Genomic DNA, 20,265 nt, shown 5'->3' on the forward strand with positions numbered 1-20,265 from the left:
CTGTAATAAAGTGACCATGAAATCTTGAGTTACTCCAGCATTTGGTGTCCATCTCGTGTTGTCCACATTCCACCCTCTTCTCCCCCGCCCCCACCTGACGCCTCACACATGCGCAGCCGGCTTGGTGTTGGCACATGCGCAGCAGCTGCGCTCGGTGTGTAATGGCGGCAGCGATGTTGATGTCCGACTGTCAGCTCGGCGTCGTGGGCGGCAGCAGATTAAACGGATTTGATGGCGGAGGGGGTAACGGCCACAATCACAACGGCCCCGCGTCGGGCCACGTCCCTTGGAACAGGAGTTTGGAGAGGGCCTTGGAGGAAGCTGCCGCGACCGGAGTGTTGAACCTGAGCGGGAGGAAGCTGAAGGAGTTGCCGAGGAACGCGGTGAACCAGGACCTGACGGACACCACGCAGGCGGGTGAGCGCCACCGGCACCGACACAGCGCGCGCTCAAGCGGCACCGAGACAGCGCGCGCCCGCGACGGTTCACGCGATGTAAACACGCGGCGGTGGGCCCGGGGAGAGGAGGGAACTCGAGGGTCGACTTCAGGCAGGTTGGCCAGGGGTAAAATTAGATTCATTGACAAAGGTTACAAGTGGTGGAAATCTGAAATTTAACACCAAAACAGAGAATACTGGAACTACTCAACAGGTCGCCTTGTTTTGGTGTTTTTATGAAGGATGCTGGCTTAAACCGAAGATAGACACAAATTGCTGGAGTAACTCAGCATTCAGGACATTCAGCATCTCGAAGAGAGAAGAAATAAGGTCACTTAGTATCCACGGAGAAGGGGAAAAGTTAACCTTTCAGGGAATTCTAGATATAGCCCATCGGAAGTACCCAACGATTAACCCTCCGTGAGATTTATGAGTCTCGGTGACAAGTTTCTGCACACCCTAGTTTAAATGACGACACTTTAATCTTGTAAATTTCGATCTAGATTCTCCCACTAGTGGAAGGGACATTTATTCCATCAACACCTCCCACCTCCATTTAAATATTTCAATAAGGTCACACTTCTTTATTTCAAACTCCAAAACTATAGATGTGATTACTTTAGCTTTTCATGACAGGCCAACCTATTCAGTTCATAAATTAGCTCATTGGTTCACTTTTGGACTGCCTCCAATCTCATTCTATCTTTTTCTAAATAAGGGGACTCAAATTATGCTAAGGTTTGGCTTCATCAGCACCCTGTACAATTGTACTAAAACTTCCCTACTTCTAAATTCCAATCTTCAATAAATGTTAGTATGCAATTTGCCTTTCCAATCATGTTGCACCTGTCTTTTAACTTCAGTACATGCACACAAGCCCCGTATCGTTATGTACTTCACTTATCTACAATCTTTCTCCAATTAGATAAGTCAGCTTTAATACTTCTTACCAAAGTGCATAAACTCACACTTTCCCATAACTTTGTGCCCACTCAGTTAACATATTTTATCCTTTTGCAGTCATAATACATCCACCATAATTGTGCCTCCCACTTATTTTGGTGCCATTGGCAAACTTGCTTCCCAGTTTACTCCTAAATAGGAAATAAATGAGGGCCAATAACTGATCCTTGGGGCATTTCACTAAACACATCCTTCCAATCTGAAAAAGACCAATTTATTCTAACTCTTCTGTAAAAACACTCTTTAATCCATGCTATCATATTACTCATAATACCATATGTTCCTATTTTGTGCATCTTACTTGGTACCTTCTGAAAATCCAAGTGCGCTACACCTACAAATTACCCTTGAATAACAGCTATTGTTTAAACCTCAGAGTTACTCAAACACAAGGTGTTTTTTGAAAAGGTGATGGCAATGCAGTTAAGGAATTGTTGAGGTTGTGGCTACCAATGTTTCAGACCACCCTTCTGGTGTGTACAGTTTTTCTTTCAATCTTCTAAAGGAAGCCTCTGCAGGGCTCTTACTTTTTTTTTCCAGCCGGGCAACCTAGACAGCTTTTTAGGTTGCCAAATGACAGTTTATGTGGTCATTTAAGACGGGTTGCATGATGCGTGCGATAATGTGCTCGGACGAAGTGGGTAGTTACCAGTCGGAATTATGCTCAATGAAGCATTCACATATTATTTCTGCTTCAAATAAAGTCACAAACTTAACATATTCACCAATCAAGACATGATATATACCACAATGACATGCAGCGAAATTATGATACAGTATCTCACTCTTTTTACACATTGCAATGAATGCAATTTCTATTATTTCTTTCCACTTCCAAACAAAAATGTGGTTGGATTATTCAGCGTATGATCAACCTCGGTGAGACCAAGCGCAGGCTTGGTGATCGGTTCGCACAACACCTCCACTCAGTATGCAATAACCAACCTGATCTCCCAGTGGCTCAACACTTCAACTCCCCCTCCCATTCAGAATCCGACCTTTCTGTCCTGGGCATCTTCCATGGCCAGAGTGAGGCCCACCGTAAATTGGAGGATCAGCACCTCATATTTCGCTTGGGTAGTTTACACCCCAGAGGTATGAACATTGGCTTCTCCAATTTCAGGTAGTCCTTGCTTTCTCCCTGCTTCCCCTCCCATTCCCAGCTCTCTCACAGCCTGCTGTCTCCGCCTCGTCCTTTCTTTTTCCTGCTCCCCCCCCGATATCAGTCTGAAGAAGGGTCTCGACCCGAAACGTTGCCTATTCCTTCGCTCCATAGATGCTGCCTCACCCGCTGAGTTTCTCCAGCATTTTTGTCTACCACCCATTCACACAAGTTCTGTTATCCCGCTTTCCTCACCCGCTCCCAACACATTAGGAGCAATATTACAGAGACAAGTTAACCTACAAAGCCAATGCGTCTTTGGGATGTTGGAGGAAACCCACACGCTTGCTGGGAGAATGTGCAAATTCAACACACAGTGCCCGAGAACAGAATCAAACACAGATCTCTGGCGTGTGAGGCAGCAAGTCTACCAGCTGTGCCACTATATTTTTTCCAACACACAAAAAATTATACGTCGATAACTAAAAAAAAATAAACTATCAATTTTCAGTCTTAAATCTCTAAGTGACGCTATGTCCCCCTTTTACAGCTACTTAATGTTTTAATTCAGTTCAAGACTATGGGGCAGTACATCGGTTGCTGCCTAAAAGTGCCAGAGACCCGGAATTGATCCTGAAAATGGGTGCTGTCTGTATGGAGTTTGCTCCTTTTCTCTTTGATCACATGGGTTTTCTCCAGGTGCTCTTGTTTTCTTCCATATTACAAAGGTGTGCAGGACCCTTTTTCAGACCAAACTCAAAGCGTAATATTTTCCGATACTATACTATAGAACTTTATTAATCCCAGGAGGGAAATTGTGTGTGTGTGTGCATATATATATTTTTTACACACACACACATTTATATAAATATATTTTCATATATAAATATACACTGTTTTGTTTTCTCGTTTATAACATTATTTACTATGTTTACATATTCTGTTGTGCTGCTGGAAGTAAGGATTTCATTGTTCTAACTGAGACGTGAGAGAATAAAACACTCTTGACTCTTGACTTACGTCGCTAATGTGGGATAGAGCTAGTGTACGGGTGATCAGTGGTCGGCGTGGACTCGGTGGGCCGAAGGGCCTGTTTTCACATTGTATCTTTAAATTAAACTAAAAACACTAAAACCAGAGGGAGTCTAAAGAAGGGTCTCTACCCGAAACGTCACCCAATTTCTTCTATCCAGAGATGCTGGCTGCTCCATGGAGTTCCCCCGCACAATTAAAGCATGGAATAGTATCTGCTTGCTGCAGCACAACAGAATATGTAAACATAATAATAATAATAATAATAATAATAATATCTTTTATTGTCATTGCACATCAGTGCAATGAGATTTAGTATGCAGCTTCCAACCGATGTAAAAGAAAAGTAAAATAAATAAGCTGTGTGACGTGACCATCCGAGGGAGACAGTCCAGGGGCGATGGGGAGCACTCAGCAGGGCCAGTTCAGAGCCGCTATAGCTCTGGGAATAAAGCTGTTTCTGAGTCTGGAGGTTCGGGCGTAGAAGGCCTTGTAACGTCCGCCGGAGGGAAGTAGTTCGAAAAGTCCGTTACAAGGGTGTGAGGAGCCTTTATGGATGCTGACGGCCTTCCTGACGCACCGTGTGTGGTAGATGCCCTCCAAGGCTGGTAGCTGTGTCCCAATAATCCTCTGCGCTCTGTGGACAACGCGCTGAAGAGCTTTCCTCTCCGCCTCCGTGCCGCTGAGATACCACACAGAGATGCCATACGTTAATATGCTCTCTGTGGTGCAGCGGTAGAACGTTGTCAGCAGCTGTTGGGGCAGACCAGTCTTTTTTAATGTCCTCAGTAAGAGCAGTCGTTGCTGTACCTTCTTGACCAGCGCAGCGGTGTTGGTGGACCATGTGAGGTCCTCTGAAATGTGAGTGCCCAGAAACTTAAAGCTGGACACTCTCTCCACACTTTCCCCGTAAATGGAGATTGGGGCGTATTCTCCAATATGGGACCTCCTGAAGTCAATAATCAGCTCCTTGGTCTTGGAGGTGTTTAGTGACAAGTTGTTACGTGCCAAGTTGTTACGTGCGCACCAGTCCGCCAGGTTCTGCACCTCCGCTCTGTATTTTGTTTCATCACCGTTGGTGATCAGCCCAATCACTGTTGTGTCGTCTGCAAACTTCACGATGGTGTTGGTGTCGAATGCAGGAACACAGTCGTAAGTGAAGAGGGAGTAGAGCATGGGGCTTAGCACACAGCCCCATGCGCAGAACGGGAGATAAAAGTTCAGTATGTCTATATACCATAGACCATATATATACATAATAAATAAACAGATAAAGTGCAATAGGCTGTTATTGTTCGGACTTTGGTGGTGGACCCTCCACCACCTCCAGTTTAAATTCCATTTGGAATATTTTTGGAGGACCAGGAAACCACGATGCAAGAGTTACTCCAGGGAGTTACTTCAGCTCCAGGGAGTGATTCTGCGTTGGTTTTCAGCGGTCGCGGCAAGGTGGCGACTGGACAGCAATGGCGGCCAGATCTCCACAATGCAAAGGGAGCCGGGGCAGTGCGCATGTGCAGGGCCAATGATGTGCTGGCAGTGGTTGTGCGCATGTGCAGGGGGAGAACGTGCAGGCCGTGGCAGTGCCCATGTGCAAGGCGGCCAGCCGTGCCGGTGGATGAGGAGCGGCCAGAGAGTGGAGACCCAGCGGCCCGGACACGGATGGCGGGCGGTGACGGAGAGTGACAGAGAGAGAGATAAAGAGGGGGGCCCGCTCAGAGTTGAATGGCAGGTGTCCCGGGTGCTTGCCAATCCGGGCAAAATGGCACGGCTTTTAGGTTGTCTGGCGGGACTTTGGGTGGCCATTGGCACCCGGGCAACCGTTAATTTCGAGCCCTGCTTTGTTTCACTCTAACCCAAGGCTTTCACAATTCTGATGTCAATCATTTCAATTTGTCATTCATCCAAGGACTGAATTAAAAAAAAAAACATCTTTCCTTATCAGGCTAAGTTATATTAATTATAATGTTGCCTTTTCATATTTACAAAATGGTAATTCCAATATTCCATATCTGGACTATTGTCTAAATGGGGATGGAATCCAGAAATCGGAGGTGCAAAGGGACTTGGGAGTACTAGTGCAGGATTCCCAAAAAGTTAATTTGTAAGTCAAATCGGTAGTAAAGAACTCAATGTTGACATTTATTTCAAGAGGGCTAGAATACAAAAACAGGGATGTAATGCTGAGGCTCTATAAGGTGCTGGTCAGGCCACATTTGAAGTATTGTGAGCAATTTTGGGCACCATATCTGAGGAAGGGTGTGCAGGCTCTGGAGAGGGTCCAGAGGAGGTTTACAAGAATTATCTCAGGTTAACAAATGATGATTGTTTGACGGCACTGGGCCTATACTCGCTAGAGTTTAGAAAGACGAGGGGGGACCTCATTGAAACTTACTAATGAAAGGCTTGGATAGAGCGGATGTAGAGAGGCTGTTTCCACCAATGTGAGAGTCTCGGCATAGAGGTCATAGCCTCAGAATTAAAATACGTTCCTTTAGGAAGGAAATTAGGAGGAATCTCTTTAGTCAGAAGGTAGTGAATCTGTGCAATTTGTTTGCCGCGGAAGGCTGTGGAGGCTGTCAATGGATATTTTTAACTATGTCGAGATAGTTAGATTCTTGATTAGTATGGGTGTCAGGGGTTATGGGGAGAAGGCAGGAACATGGGGTTCAGAGAGGGAGATAGATAGAGGTCTTGATGGGTGGAATGACCTAATTCTGCTCCTGTCACGAATGACCTTATCACTTGCCAGGCTTTGTTCAGCCCCAACCTCTTCCAGCTTCCCCCCCCCCCCCCCCCACAATCCGTCTGAAGAACGGTCCCAAACCAAATGATCACTTATCCATGTCTTCCTGATATGCTGCTGTACTCCAGCGCCTTGGTCTTTTCTTTGTAAATCATGATCTGCCATTCCTTATGTCTACCCCATCTTGTTTGCATTGTTTCCTCAAGGTCACCCCACCTTCAGCTATGTTCTCACCAGGTGTCTACCATGTGACCCTTTTCAGCTATGCTTCGTTGTTTTTCTGGTCTTAGCAATTTTCTTGTGGTCCTTGACATCTCAATGGTTGATGGGTTTTTTTTTAATTGTCACGTACACCAAGGTACAGTGAATTTTTGTATGCATACCAATCAGCAAGACTATTACCATATATAAGCACAATCATCCAGTTAGTGCAGAATATACAGAACAGCCCTCTGATTCGCTATGCAAGATGCACCACTATGGTGCCATTTTAAAGTTCCAGATGCAGCTGGCCACAGAGGTCCATTGCAGCTCTCAGCTCCGTTCTGGCTGTCCTGTGCCCATCCTGGAGAGGGCGCCTCCTGCTTCCGACTTTGAGGGCGTGGAAGGTAATCCCCTCCCGATTCTTCTTACCAGCTTTTTTGTCCAGCGTCTGCCGCCGTCGCTGACTGCATCCTCCTCTCTGATTCCCGGTGTAGAGTGGCTCGCAAGAGCTGGGCTCTCCAATCTTCTCTCTCCCGGCGGGTTTCCCGGTTGCAAGGCGGGCGAGCCAGGCCTCCTATTTGGGTACCTCTGCAGCACACCAGGAAATTCCGAAGCCAGTTGCCTTAGGTTTTCACCTGGTGCTGTGAAACTGGCATAATCATTGACAAAGTTACTCGAATGTCAGTTTCACGGTTGTGATATTAAATGCCTAAAATTTCAAATAAAACATTTTAGATACTTCTGCTTTTGTTTCTCATTTTTGGTTAAAATATCTTCTATGACATTATTTAGACTAATTATATTTAACTTTATAATATGATGAATTTATTTATTTCTCAAGCATAACTATTCCCATTGACCTTCTGGATGATTTAATAACTGGGTAACTGCTCTCATTAATATCTTTCTTTTTGATTAACCATAACCAATTTGAGCTGGTTCATAGATGGATATTGTGAATTTGGGACATGCAACCTTGTGTGTCTTCCTGAATTTAATTCAGCAGGATTAATTCAATGATATCCCTACTCTCAATTCCTCCATCTCCACCCATCTGTTTCCAAGATGAGGGTTGCCATTTGGGGACATCCCAGATGTCCTCATTCTTTATTGAATGTGGTTAATTCCCGGCTGTCATTGATGGATGCCTCACTCGCATCTCTTTAGTGTCCCAGAGATCTGCCCTTGCCCCTCTCTCCCCAGGCGCAACAAGGACAGGTTTCCCTAGGTCATCACCTTTCACTCCACCAGCTTCTGCATCCAATACATCATCCTTCGACATTTCCTTAATTTCCAACGTGATGTTGTAGAAACAGACTACGACATCACGTTTCAGCCCACTGAGTCTGCGTCAACCAGCGATCACCAGTGCACTAGTGCTATCTTACCCCCTAGGGACAATTTTATAGGAGCCTACAAACCTGCATGTCTTTGGAATGTGGGAAGAAACTGGAGGAACGGGAGAAAACCCACGCGATCACAGGGAGAATGTACAAACTGTACAGACAGCACCCGTAGTCAGTATCAAGCCCGGATCTCTGGCGCTGTAAGGCAGCATCTCTACTGCTGCACCACTATGCCACCCCGACCCCTCCAATAATCACATCTTCCCATCTCAATCTCTTGGCGCCTTCCGCAGAGACGGCTCCCTCTGCAACTCCTTGGTTCACTCATCCCTTTACTCCCTCCACATGTACTTTCCCCTGCAACTGCAGGAACGTAACACTTATCCTTGTACCTCCTACCTCGACTCGATTCAGGGACCCCAACAGTCCTTCCAGGTGAGACAGAAGTTCACATGCACGTCCTCTAATCTCATCTATTGCATCCAGTGTTCCTGATGTGGGCTCCTGTACATTGGTGAGAGAAAGTGTAGGTTCTGCAACCGTTACACTGAATACTTGCGCTCGGTCTGCCGAGGCCTACTGGATCTCCCGGTTGCTAACTGCTTTAACTCCCTTTTCCATATTGACATTTCTATCCTGGGATCCGAAATTGCCAGAGTGAGGCAAGATGCAAATTGGATTAACTACACCTCGTATTTCACTTGGGTAGCTTAAAATTCTCCAACAATGGGTAACTTCCACAAACATCTCCCTCCCCCCCCCCCCCCCCCCCCATTCCTTTTCTCCCCATTCCCCCCCTCCCCCTCCCCTTTCCTCCACTTATATTCCGTTAACCAGTTTCACAGTTCGCATCGATGTATCCGGGCTCTCAACATTTCTCGCCAACAATCGGCCTATCACAAAAACACATTGCCAGAGGTCATCTGTTGTCAGCCCTGGTTTGTCCTTTTTTTCTCGCTTCCAGTTCTCCCCCACTACAATCAGTCTGAAGAAGCGTCCCGACCCGAAACGTCACCTGTCCATTTTCTCCAGAGATGCTGCCTGACCCGCTGAGTTACTCCAGCATTTTCTGTTTATCTTTGGTATAAACCAGCATCTGTGGTTCCTTTTCATTACATTAGGCAAAATTCAATATCTGATGCCATTTGGTTGGGCTCTTGAAAGTAAGCTTAGGAAATCAGTTAGATATTTGTAAAATTATTTTATGTATTTACCAGTAAACTTGACATACCTTTGGAAATGTGTTTAAATTCTGAAGATTCATGAGATATATTAAGCCTAAGTAGTTCTGCTTCATCTCTATATCCCATGGGCACTGTTTTGATCTTTCTCTGAGATTATTTATTTATTTATTTATTGTTCTTATAGCCAAGATTGTTACTGAGAAATTAAAATGAATGTAGTATTGAGGTGCGAGTTGTTGGGGTGAGGAAGAGGGAGCATGAATTGTTGAAGCAAGTAATAATTCTTCAAAAAATCTTCCTAAATTGCAGATGTTCATAGATGTGCATAATATAATATTCACATCTTAACACATTCCAGTGAGTTATGATTTGTGAACATTTTATATTAAGTTTAACCTGGAGTCTTTGTTTTCAAGTTGTTCGGTTTCTAGGGTTCTAAGTTATGCTTTTCATTTTTTTTCTGTTAAAAAGAAAATAAGCCAATAAGGAAGGGCTAAATTTGATTTTGAGCTGACCTATTGTTATTTGACCATCTATACATAACTAAAACTCTGATCTTGTGCACTTCCGGTTTGCGAGCTTTTTCTATTTGTGCAAAAACGGTACGCGATAGCGCTACAATTATTCGTCAGCTTACTCGCCGTTCTCCTGTGCTGCGAGTACAACAAGTTTCGTTCCGATCGGTAGTATATTGTAAAAGTTATCGAGGTTTAAAAATCGTTTAAAAAACACGCGTGCGCAGATCGATCTCCTCTCCTGCCAGTCAGCGCCGCGCAGATTGGTCTCTTCTGTCATTCCCCGGGACGGTCCGCCCCTTCCTGCGTCTTTACTGGTGCTGAGGGACTCTGCGGGTGGCCGGCGGAAGTCTCCACAATTTCGGAGGGACCGGAAGTGGTCCAGCGCGGAGTCGGAGATGTCGCGAAACGGAAAGCAGAGTCTGATCCCGGCGGAGGAGAGCGTCCTGCGCCCGCTGTGAGTCCCAAACGCAATACCATCGCAACGCCCTGCAGCTCCAGCCCCTTCCCCTCTGGTCCCCCTCGCTGGCTCCCCCATGATACCCCGTTCTCCCCCATGATCTTTCTCCGTCTTCTCCGAGTTCTCCCCCCACCCCCACACACCGCACACGCCGCCGCGGCTGTAGCTGCTGGTGCTTCCGTGCCGAGCCAAGTATCCGAGGCCTCGCTCTAAGGGGCATGCAAGAAGGGAGAGGAGCGGCAACCACGAGATCCTGGGGAGGTGAGGAGAGAGAGTAGTGGAGGATAGAGGGAGAGGAGGGGAGTAGGGAAGGGAGAGTTATGGAGGGAGGGTGTGACTGAGTAGGGAAAAGGAGAGGTGAGGGAGGGATTGAGGACGGTAGGAGGAGAGGGGAAAGACGAGGGAGGGTGAAGAGGGGGAGAGAGTGCTAGGGATGAGAGGAAATGGGCTGAGCCTGTGCAGTTGGGGGCTATGGGTGAGTGGTGGAATATTGCGTTGGGGGACAAAGTCTCCCGTGTGATAGGGACCCAACGGGTCCCACTTAGTCTAGATGTAATGAGGCAGTTTGTTGACTGTACTGGCAGGATCCTGGTACATCTGTGGGTGCCAGCCTGCTGCCCATGGTTTTGACATGCTACTTTGCAACAAAGGAGTCAATAGTTTGGATTTGAGTTGATAAATTGCCATCATCCTAATGGAAATCTGTTGTTCTTTGCTTGTGATGAGCTGGTCACCCAATACTGTTTGACACTTAAGTTAAATCTTGGCTGAGGAATAAAGATGCATTTGATAACCTAGTTTTATTTTTTTTAATTACTCCTAGTTTGAACATGAAATATTTGAAATATAGGGTGTCATTTTTGATATAAACTGATTTCCTGTGTTTTAATTGGTTTAATGTGATTCTTTGGATTGTTGTGAACATAGTTGAACTAAAAACAAGTTGTTTTAGAGTGTAAAGGATTGTACATACCCTTTCATGAGAAAATTGAGACGATATAATATACAACAAAGCACAGGAGCAGGCCCTTTGGGCCACACTATCCATGCCAAAAATTATGCCAAATTAATTGAATCCCCTGTGCCTGCACGTGTTCCATATCCCTCCATTCCCCATGTACCATATCTAAAATCCTCTTAAATGGCACTATTGAATCTGCCTCCACCTCCAGCCCTGGCAGCATATCCCAGGCACCCACCACACTGAGTAAAAGAAAATAATAGCCTGGCACATCTAGATTCAAGAGCGTCAAGAGTGTTGATTGTCATATGTCCCAGATAGAACAATTAAATTCTTATTTGCTGCAGCACAACTCTAGACAACAACTAGAGAGCAGTCCTGAACTACTATCTACCTCATTGGAGACTCTTGGACTATCTTTGATTGGACTTTACTGGACTTTATCGTCCACTAACCTTATTCATGTTATTCCTATTATCATGTATCTGTACACTGTAGATGGCTCGCTTGTAATCATGTATTGTCTTTCTGCAGACTGGCTAGCATGCAACAAGATTTTCACTATACCTCGTTACACGTGACCAGAAACTAAATTCAAACTCAAACATCTCCTTTAAGCGTATACCTTAAAACTATGCCCTCTAGTCATTGACATTTCCACCATGGGGAAATGGTTCTGACTGTCTACCCTGTCTGTCTTTCATAATTTTAAATGCTTCTATAAGGTCTTTCTTCAGCTTTGGTGCTCCAGAGCAAACTATCTACATTTGTCCAAACTCTTGAAGCTAATAATTGCTAATCCAGGCATCTGGTAAACCTCTACTGCACCATCTCCAAAGCCTCACATCCTTACTGGATGTGAACGGCACACAATATTCCAAATGTGGCTTAACCAAAGTCCTGTAAAATACTTTTCCTCTATTTCCAGTGTGAATTTTGGGAGTAAATTGGAATGAATCATTTAATGCTTCTTAATCAACCTAAGCATTGTAATGGGCCTGTGGGCTGCAATTTCATAATCTTGAAAAATGATTATATAATGATTGTTATTTCCAAAGTGTAATGTGTCAACCAATTTCTCCAAGCCTTTTTGTTTTACATTCTCTTCTTAGTATGTCAACAGATTTTTAAATTAATTTGTATGATGGAAGTAGTTAACAATTTGAGGTTTGCAATGAATCAAAAGTTATAAAATTGTTTTTTGGAATGGTGCAGCAGTAACGGGTGTTCAGTTTTGTATCTTCTCCATTTTTTTTTTGTCAGGAAATAGGAAAGCATTTGTATCCACAAAGGAGCTGATTACCTCAGGGCTTCCCTCAGAGGTTCCTATCGGTCATTACTCTGGCTTCTATTTCAGTATGTTATGCATCCTATTTTATGCATCCCATTTGTCTTTCCTTCCTTGTAATGTTTTTGTACCAACAACTGCTCTTTGGACTTCAGTTTCCAGCTGCAAATGTGTAAATAAACAAGACATTAGTAGTCAAGTCTCACACTCTCTCACACACACTTTTTCCCCCCAGAGGGCTAGTATGGACATTATGGGCCGAATGGTTTATTGGACTGGCGGCTCAGTCACTCAAGCCTGTTGTGCTGGCAACTCACTCACTCACTCACGGCTGGTGGGCTGGCAGTTGACTCATGGCTATACCTTGAAATTCCATTTCAAGCAGGGTGCAAGGCCACCAAATTCAAGTGCAGCTTCTTACCACTTCAAGCAGGGTGCAAGGCCACCAAATTCAAGTGCAGTTTCATACCATTTCAAGCGGGGTGCAAGGCCACTAAAGACAGCAAGTCGTGACCTCTCCCTCCTCCATCTTGCAGAGATTGAGCCACGCCCACACTTCTGGGTTTTATAGTGTCCCCCCCCTCCCACCAGAAGGAGTGTGGCCTTCATGGCGTGATTGACGAGAGAGAATCTCAACATTTAAAAAAAACACTAATAAATCTTTTATTTTTCATCGATGGGAAAAATCCTCGGCACCTGATGAACGGAGGGGGACTGAGTAAGATGGCCCAAAAATCACAGCCATTCGTGGTAGTGTTTTTTCTAAAATCAATATAAAGCACAAACAGGAAGTGGTCAAGATTAGACTTTTAATTATATATAGAAGGCAAGGCAACTTTAATTAGGCAAGGGAACTTTAATTAGGCAAGGGAACTTTAATTAGGCAACACAGCTTTAGCATTTCCAAACCAAAGGCAACACAGCTTTAGCATTTCCAAGCCAAAGGCAACACAGCTTTAGCATTTCCAAACTATATTTTCAAACCACATTAAGGGCACTGACAGGTCAGTAAAACCACTCACAGTTTAGTAGACATGTTTAGTGTTATTCACAGCTCAGACTGAGAGACGTGACCCCCTCGCTCCCCCATCTTGCAGAGACTGACCGAGGCACTCAACACTTCCGGGTTTTATAGTCCCTCGGGAAGGGACGTGGCCTTCAGGAGAGAGAATCTCAACATGTTTTAAACACTAATAACTCATTTAATTTTCATCGATGGGAAAAATCCTCTTGTCCTGCGTAGCGGAGGGGGATTCTGAGTAAGACAGCCAAAAATCACTGCCATAAGTGGCAGCGTTTTTTCTAAAATCAATATACATAACAACGGGAAGTGGTCAAGATCAGACTTTGTGTAATATAGATATATACACATACATATACACACAGAAACATGTTTGAATCCCATGACATCTAGTTCAAAGTCTAAGCATCAATTGAGTATTTAAATTTTAAGGTTAGTGAAGGTAATAACAGCCATGCAACCAGAGATTGCTATTTTGAAAGCCCATCTGATTTACTGATGTCTTTTAGAAAATGAAACCTATCCTCACCTGATATGGCATGCATGCAACTCCGGATCCATAAATGTGGTTGACTGTTTAATTGCACCCAGAATCTTTATCGCTGCATGTTCAAGGTTTCAAGGTCAGTTTATTGTCACGTGTACCAATTAAGGTACAGCGAAATTCAAATTAGAGCCATACTCAAATACAGCCATACTAAAAAAAGCAACAAGGCACAAAACTACATAAAAGTTAACATAAACATCCACCACAGTGGATTCCCCACATTACTCACTGTGATGGAAGGCAATAAGGTCCAATTTCCTTCCTCTTGAACGCAACTATGGAAGATGCCTATTTGGAAAGGCATAGCAGGTACTTGTTTTGGGCTGAGTGGGATATAATTGCCATAAGTTAATAAACACATGGGTCAACACACATGAAGTAGCCACCATCAACACATATGATATATGCACCTGTGCAATCCAAAATAGGTGTGATCATCTCTGTTCTAGCAATGGCTTGCACATTTGTCTAAACTACAGTATGTTATTTTCTCCCATGGGCATTATGTGAATATGTGAGTTATATTTGACCCAGGACTGAATGGCTGGGTTTTCTTGGTATCTGTACGTTTGTGAGTAGACTTCGCCAGCATCACTTTTCAAATTGTCTTCTTCGCACTCTTTCATAAAGATTTCATAAAACCAAGCATTATATTTTGAGATCTCACTATGATTAATATTATTTTTAACATGGTATGTTTTTCCAATCTGTTGTGTTTGTCCGTCTTAACTTTTAATATTCACGTTTACCTGTCATTTCTGACTAATCCTGCCCCTCCCCAAGAAGGTGACGCTTTCCACATGACGATATAATTATTGTGCAATTAAATATCTTGGACTCCCTTATTGACGACATGATCATCTCAAAGAAAGATGATTGTATTTTTTATAGCTGTTATCTCAACTGAAGGAGGCTGTTTTGGGAGTTTGATTAAGGAAGAAAATGTTGAGTATGAAAGTAAACACAGTGAACATAAAGGTGAATTATAAAAGATTCTACAAGTATGTAAAAGACAAAGATCTGTGAAAGTGATTAAGGTTCTTCACAGCCAGAAATGGAAGAATTTATAATGGGGAACAAATAAATGACAGACCAATTAAACAAATACCTCAGAAGAGGACACAAATAACTTCTCAGAAATATCAGGGAGCAAAGACACCTGAAAATGAAGAGTCCTAGATTAATACAGTGGTGGAAACAGGCCCTTGGCCCAACTCGCCCACACCGGCCGATAATGTCCCAGCTACCCTAGTCGCACCTGCCTGCACGGTTCGTAACACTCCATACCTGTCCTCTCTGTGTACCTGTCCAACTGTTTCTTAAACGATGGGATAGTCCCAGCCTCAACTACCTCCTCTGGCAGCTTGTTCCATACACCCACCACTATGTGAAAAAGTTACCTCTCGGATTCCTATTAAATCTTTTCCCCTTCACCTTGAACCTATGTCCTCTGGTCTTCGATTTTCCTACTCTGGGTAAAAGACTTCCTGATCTATTCCTCTCATGATTTTGTATACCCCTATAAGATCTCCCCTCATCCTCCTACTCTCCATGGACTAGAGACCCAGCCTACTCAACCTCTCCCTATAGCTCAGACCCTCTAGTCCTGGCAACATCCTCGTAAATCTTTTCTGAACCCTCTCAAGCTTGACAATATCTTTCCTATAACATGGTTCCCAGAACTGAACACAATATTCTAAATGCGGTCTCACCAACGTCTTGTACAACTGCAACATGACCTCCCAACTTCTGTACTCAATACTCTGACTGATGAAGGCCAAAGTGCCAAAAGCCTGCGAATCGACCTTCATGGAACCATGCACTTGTACTAAAAGAAAAATATATATAAATGGATAAATTAATGATACGGAAACCAATGAATCTCTAGGACCTGATAGTCTACAACCCCATTGTACAAAAAGATATAGATGTGAAAATAGTGCATATGCTCATTGTCCAAAATTCTACAGTTTATGAAACAGTTTCTGTAGATTGGAGGTTATGAAGATAAAGATGGAAAAACCCTAGGCTAAAATTGGTATGGATTTTGTAGATGATACACGTTGTAGCTTCTGTGTGCCAGTCGAGGATGGGGTACAATTTAGTGTATGTTTCAGTCGTCCAGTCATTTGGAGAATATAATATTACTTCTGATTTGTGCCTTGTACATAGTGGAAGCATGGTTATATTTATTTTAGTTCAATTATTTCATCTGATGGAGAATGTTTTCTGAGATCCTCTGGGCTGCTTCATTAATGACCAGGCTTCCATCGTAAGGCTAGAATTAGAATATTTGCTAATACAGATTTCCCAGAGCCTTTCTGGATTATCTGTTTTTCTGGACCAACAGAGGTCACATGATAATTAATTGACAATATACACCTGGCCCACTAATGACACCACTCCCTTGTCTGCAAAGCACCTTGCAGTGGCAGAAATTTAAATAAAACAAATATAAAATGTAGACTAAATGTGAATGGAATGACCCACCGATCCATCCACGGCTCCCACTGTCTCCCTGGCCATTTAGAACCCTGGCTTCTGAACCCACTCGCAGTGTCCACCAGCGAGCTCTTGTCCACTAAGCCGCACGTTCAGGTGCCCGGCTGTTGTGGCTCACTTATAGCCCCTGGGGACAATGCTTTGTTTGCGTCGCCTCCTCCCACTGCCTCCTTCTCGGAGGAGATCGCCAGACTCCACCTTGGAAGCAACAGCAGGTGAGAGGAAAGGGTGCCCCATGGTGACTGAGCGTGTTCTGTTGGTGGGGGCACACTGAAAAAAGTGCCGCCCCCAGGGGCTACAACCTGATCTACAGCAACAGTCGTGTGAACCGGTGAAATTGGGTTAGCTGTTGCAGACCAATGGTATCGGCGCCTAGTTTCAAAGTAAAACAACAAAATGCTGGATTACCTCAGCTGACTGAATCAGTCTGAGGAGGGGTCCCAATGTCACCTATCCGTGTTCTCCAGGGATCCTGACTCACTGAATTACTCCAGCATTTTGCATCCTATCGGTGGGTGAGGAAGGGCTCGCTGGTGCACCTTGTGAGTCGGGAGTGGGATCGGAAGCCGTAGCTCTAAATGATTGGGGAGACGGTATGAGCATCCGACATCTGTTATAAAGGGGGTCGTTAAAACAAGGGTTTACTGTATTGTCTTTGTGAAACAGTTGGGAGAGAACTTTGAGAGCATAATTGATTCTTTCATGACAGAAGAACATGACCAGAAGAGCATTCGCCATTCGCAATGCCACCTGTGGCCATTCAGGGAATTTCAACTGAGCTATGTTAATTTTGTCCAGAGTATGGTTGGCAGACCATCAGCTGCTGGAAAATTGATGTTCAACCTGTAGTTTCAGGTCACAAAACTAAATCAAGCAGCCTGGCAGCATAATTAAGTGTGACACATAATTTCTCGTCCTTAGATGTTTATGATGCGAATGCTGTGGGTCAGAATATATTTATAAATGCTTCATTATGAGCTAAAATGCAAACAACAAATTCCTGAATTCTCAAAAGATTTAAAATATCAATTGAATTCTGATCAGTGTCACAAAAATAATATTAAAACCATAGAATTTGTGCAAGAAAGCAGTAATGTTGAAAATGTGAAATTTATACTTCTGTTGCAGATATCAATTTTTGATGAACCAGTTGGGCACTGTAACCTTCACTTGAGATCATTACTATTCTTATTTCTAATTTAAATGGGGTGATTTCCTCTCATCAAAAATTGGTATACAATTTAACAGATTTTAAAATGACTTGCAGTTTGTTTATTTAAACCATCAATTCAAATTGCATTCTATCTGTAACATCAAATTATTCAAGTTTTACTTTTAAAAATTGGGTTTTCCTTAAGCTCTGAATTTCTGTTAAATCTCAAACTATTAAGAAAATAAATGATTTTAATGGCTAATACTAGAGTGGACACTATCTCAGTTGTTCATGCTTCCACTTAAAATTAAGGAAGAATTTATTAAGATTTACTTAAATCGTGGAATAAAGTGGAAAAATGTGCCAAGGATCTGTCATTGACACAAGCTGGATTGAATCTATTCAAGTCCCCAGTGAGGAAGTCACAAGTTATACTGTGATCTCATCTACAGTCTTGGATATAATATTTAGCATTACAGATGCAATGTAAACTATGGTTAAGATGCAAAATGCCTGTTGACACTTGCAGGAATAGTAGGAAGAAATTTATCAAGAGAGGAATTACTTGCATGACGCGAAGTTCATAACAGATGTTTGGAAGTTCATACATTGGTTTAATATCTTGTGAAGTATATGCTTGTTATTTTCTGGGCTTGTGAAAAGGCTTGAATCAAATCAAATTGGAGCACATTTAATGCACTCTTGCTTAGTTAGTACTATTCGATCATATGCTTAGACTTCGCTAGGCATAGACGAGAATGGCAATTGACATAGAAGAGGTATTGTAGCATGGTATAGATATTGGTATACATCAAGTTTATTTGCTTGGGTAAGGTGATTGTTACTGTGTGGATTAGAACTATGCTTTTATAGCGGGCAATATACAAGAAAATATAATTTGAGGCAAATACTTTAATTCTAAAATAATCCTATGTAGATAGTCGTGAATGTTTACTCATGTAATTAAGTAATATGGTATCATAGATGACGAAGATGGTTATCAAATTATAGCAGGATCTTGATCAGCTGAGCAAGTTGGCAGAGGAATGGTCAATGGAGTTTAATGCAAATACGTGCGAGGTGTTGTAGCAGGGCAGGACCTACTCAGGAATGTCAGGGTCCTGGAGAGTGTTGTAGAGCAGATGGATTTTGGCACATTGGTACATAGTTCCCTGAAAGTGACATCACAGGTGGATTGGGTGGTCAAGAAGTGTTTTGGTACATTGCCCTTCATCAGTCAGGGTATGAGTAAAGAAGTTGAGATATCATGTTGCATTGTGACAAGATGTTGATGAGGCCCGATTTGGAATATAATGTTAATGTTAATGCTTGCCCTGCAATTTTTCAAATTTGCATACTTTCTGTTTTTAAAACTTCTGATGTTTTTTATATGTTTATATGATCAGCGTTATAAACATTAACTTCATTTTCTTTTTTTATGTTGATGATCAACCAAATGGTGTTTATGAATTATTGTGTACCGCAGTTCAACTTTTCGGAACTATTGTTTCTACCCTGTTATTTTCATTACGATATGTGGTCAAGTCGTTTCTTGTATGCTTAAATGAAATATTGCATTCGAAAAATGAATGCTGTCAAATTCATCATGAATTATGTTTTCTACAACTTCCCCTACTGACTCATGCTGCCTGACATTATCAATGGTTTGTTTACTGTCCCTTTTCTCTGAATATTACCGATTGAATATCTTTGGTTTACCACCGGGTGGCGCCCGCAATGGCCACCTTGCCTACAATCTGTCTCGTCCTTTCCTTCTTTGTTGTTTTTAGTAGGTGTTAAATGTATGTTTTAGTGTTCTTTAACTTGTTTTATGTGTGCGGTGTTGGTTGGGGGCAACTTTTAATCTCTTACCTCGACGGAGATGCGATTAATTTTTTCCGTATCGTATTTCCATCCGCACCGCGGCCTAACATCCAGGAGCAGGTGGCCTCTGCTGGAGACCGACTTCGGGCTCTCCAGCTGCGGGAGCCTGTGGACTTTAACATCGTGGAGCTGGGAATCCTTGGTTAGAGACTGACTTCAGGAGCTCCAAGCCGCAAAAGCTTTGACCGCCCCGTGCTGGAGCTTTGACCGCCCCGACGTGGGAGCTTTGACCGCCCCGACGTGGGAGCTTTGACCGCCCCGACGTGGGAGCTTTGACCACCCCGACGTGGGAGCTTTGACCGCCCCGACGTGGGAGCTTTGACCGCCCCGACGTGGGAGCTTTGACCGCCCCAACGTGGGAGCTTTGACCGCCCCGACGTGGGAGCTTTGACCGCCCCGACGTGGGATCTTCACTCAGCCCTATCTCTTTAGCCTTCTTTGGCATTACAAGGCCAGATGAGAGCATGAGGCTTAAAAATATAAATTGACGGCCTCCACAGCCTTCTGTACAAAGAATTCCGCCAATTCACCACCCTCTGGCCAAAGAAATTCTTCCTCAGCTCCTACTTAAAGGAAGTCCTTTAATTCTGAGGCTATAACCTCTGGTCCTAGATTGTCCCACGAGTGGAAACATCCTCTTCACATCTACTCTATCCAAGCCTTTCACTATTCGGATCTTTTCACATTTTCTGAGCTTTTTTCCGTTGCAAGTCATGCATCTGCGATATTGGTTCAGTTTTTCGCAAATTGTACAATTGGACTTGCTAGGCATGTCCCGCAGGCCTACTATTAGCAATATTGATACAGTGCAAAGAGGTGCTATCAACTTTTTATGAGAGGATCTTTGAAATCAAGAAATCGGAATGTAAAAATAATAAAAGGAGGTAGGCAATTTTATATTCTCTTTTCTTTAGCACCAA

The 20,265-nt window shown here is 43.4% G+C and overlaps 1 protein-coding gene across 10 annotated transcripts in view; it reads left to right on the top strand.

Moving 5' to 3' along the window:
- The first annotated feature begins 124 nt into the window (after positions 1-124).
- lrch3 (leucine rich repeats and calponin homology domain containing 3) overlaps positions 125-20,265 on the top strand; it is a 124,096-nt gene continuing 103,955 nt past the window's right edge. For 6 of the 10 annotated variants that reach the window (XM_033032114.1, XM_033032111.1, XM_033032109.1 and 3 more), the window contains exon 1: positions 126-417. In XM_033032114.1, the coding sequence (XP_032888005.1) occupies positions 135-417 (283 nt within the window). In that variant the 5' untranslated portion in view covers positions 126-134. Of the gene's footprint in view, positions 418-20,265 lie in introns of all 10 variants that reach the window. The other 4 variants (XM_033032107.1, XM_033032106.1, XM_033032108.1 and 1 more) reach the window with 1 other exon arrangement.

Source organism: Amblyraja radiata, chromosome 13 (assembly GCF_010909765.2).
Source record: "Amblyraja radiata isolate CabotCenter1 chromosome 13, sAmbRad1.1.pri, whole genome shotgun sequence".
In the NCBI taxonomy this organism is placed as follows: domain Eukaryota; kingdom Metazoa; phylum Chordata; class Chondrichthyes; order Rajiformes; family Rajidae; genus Amblyraja; species Amblyraja radiata.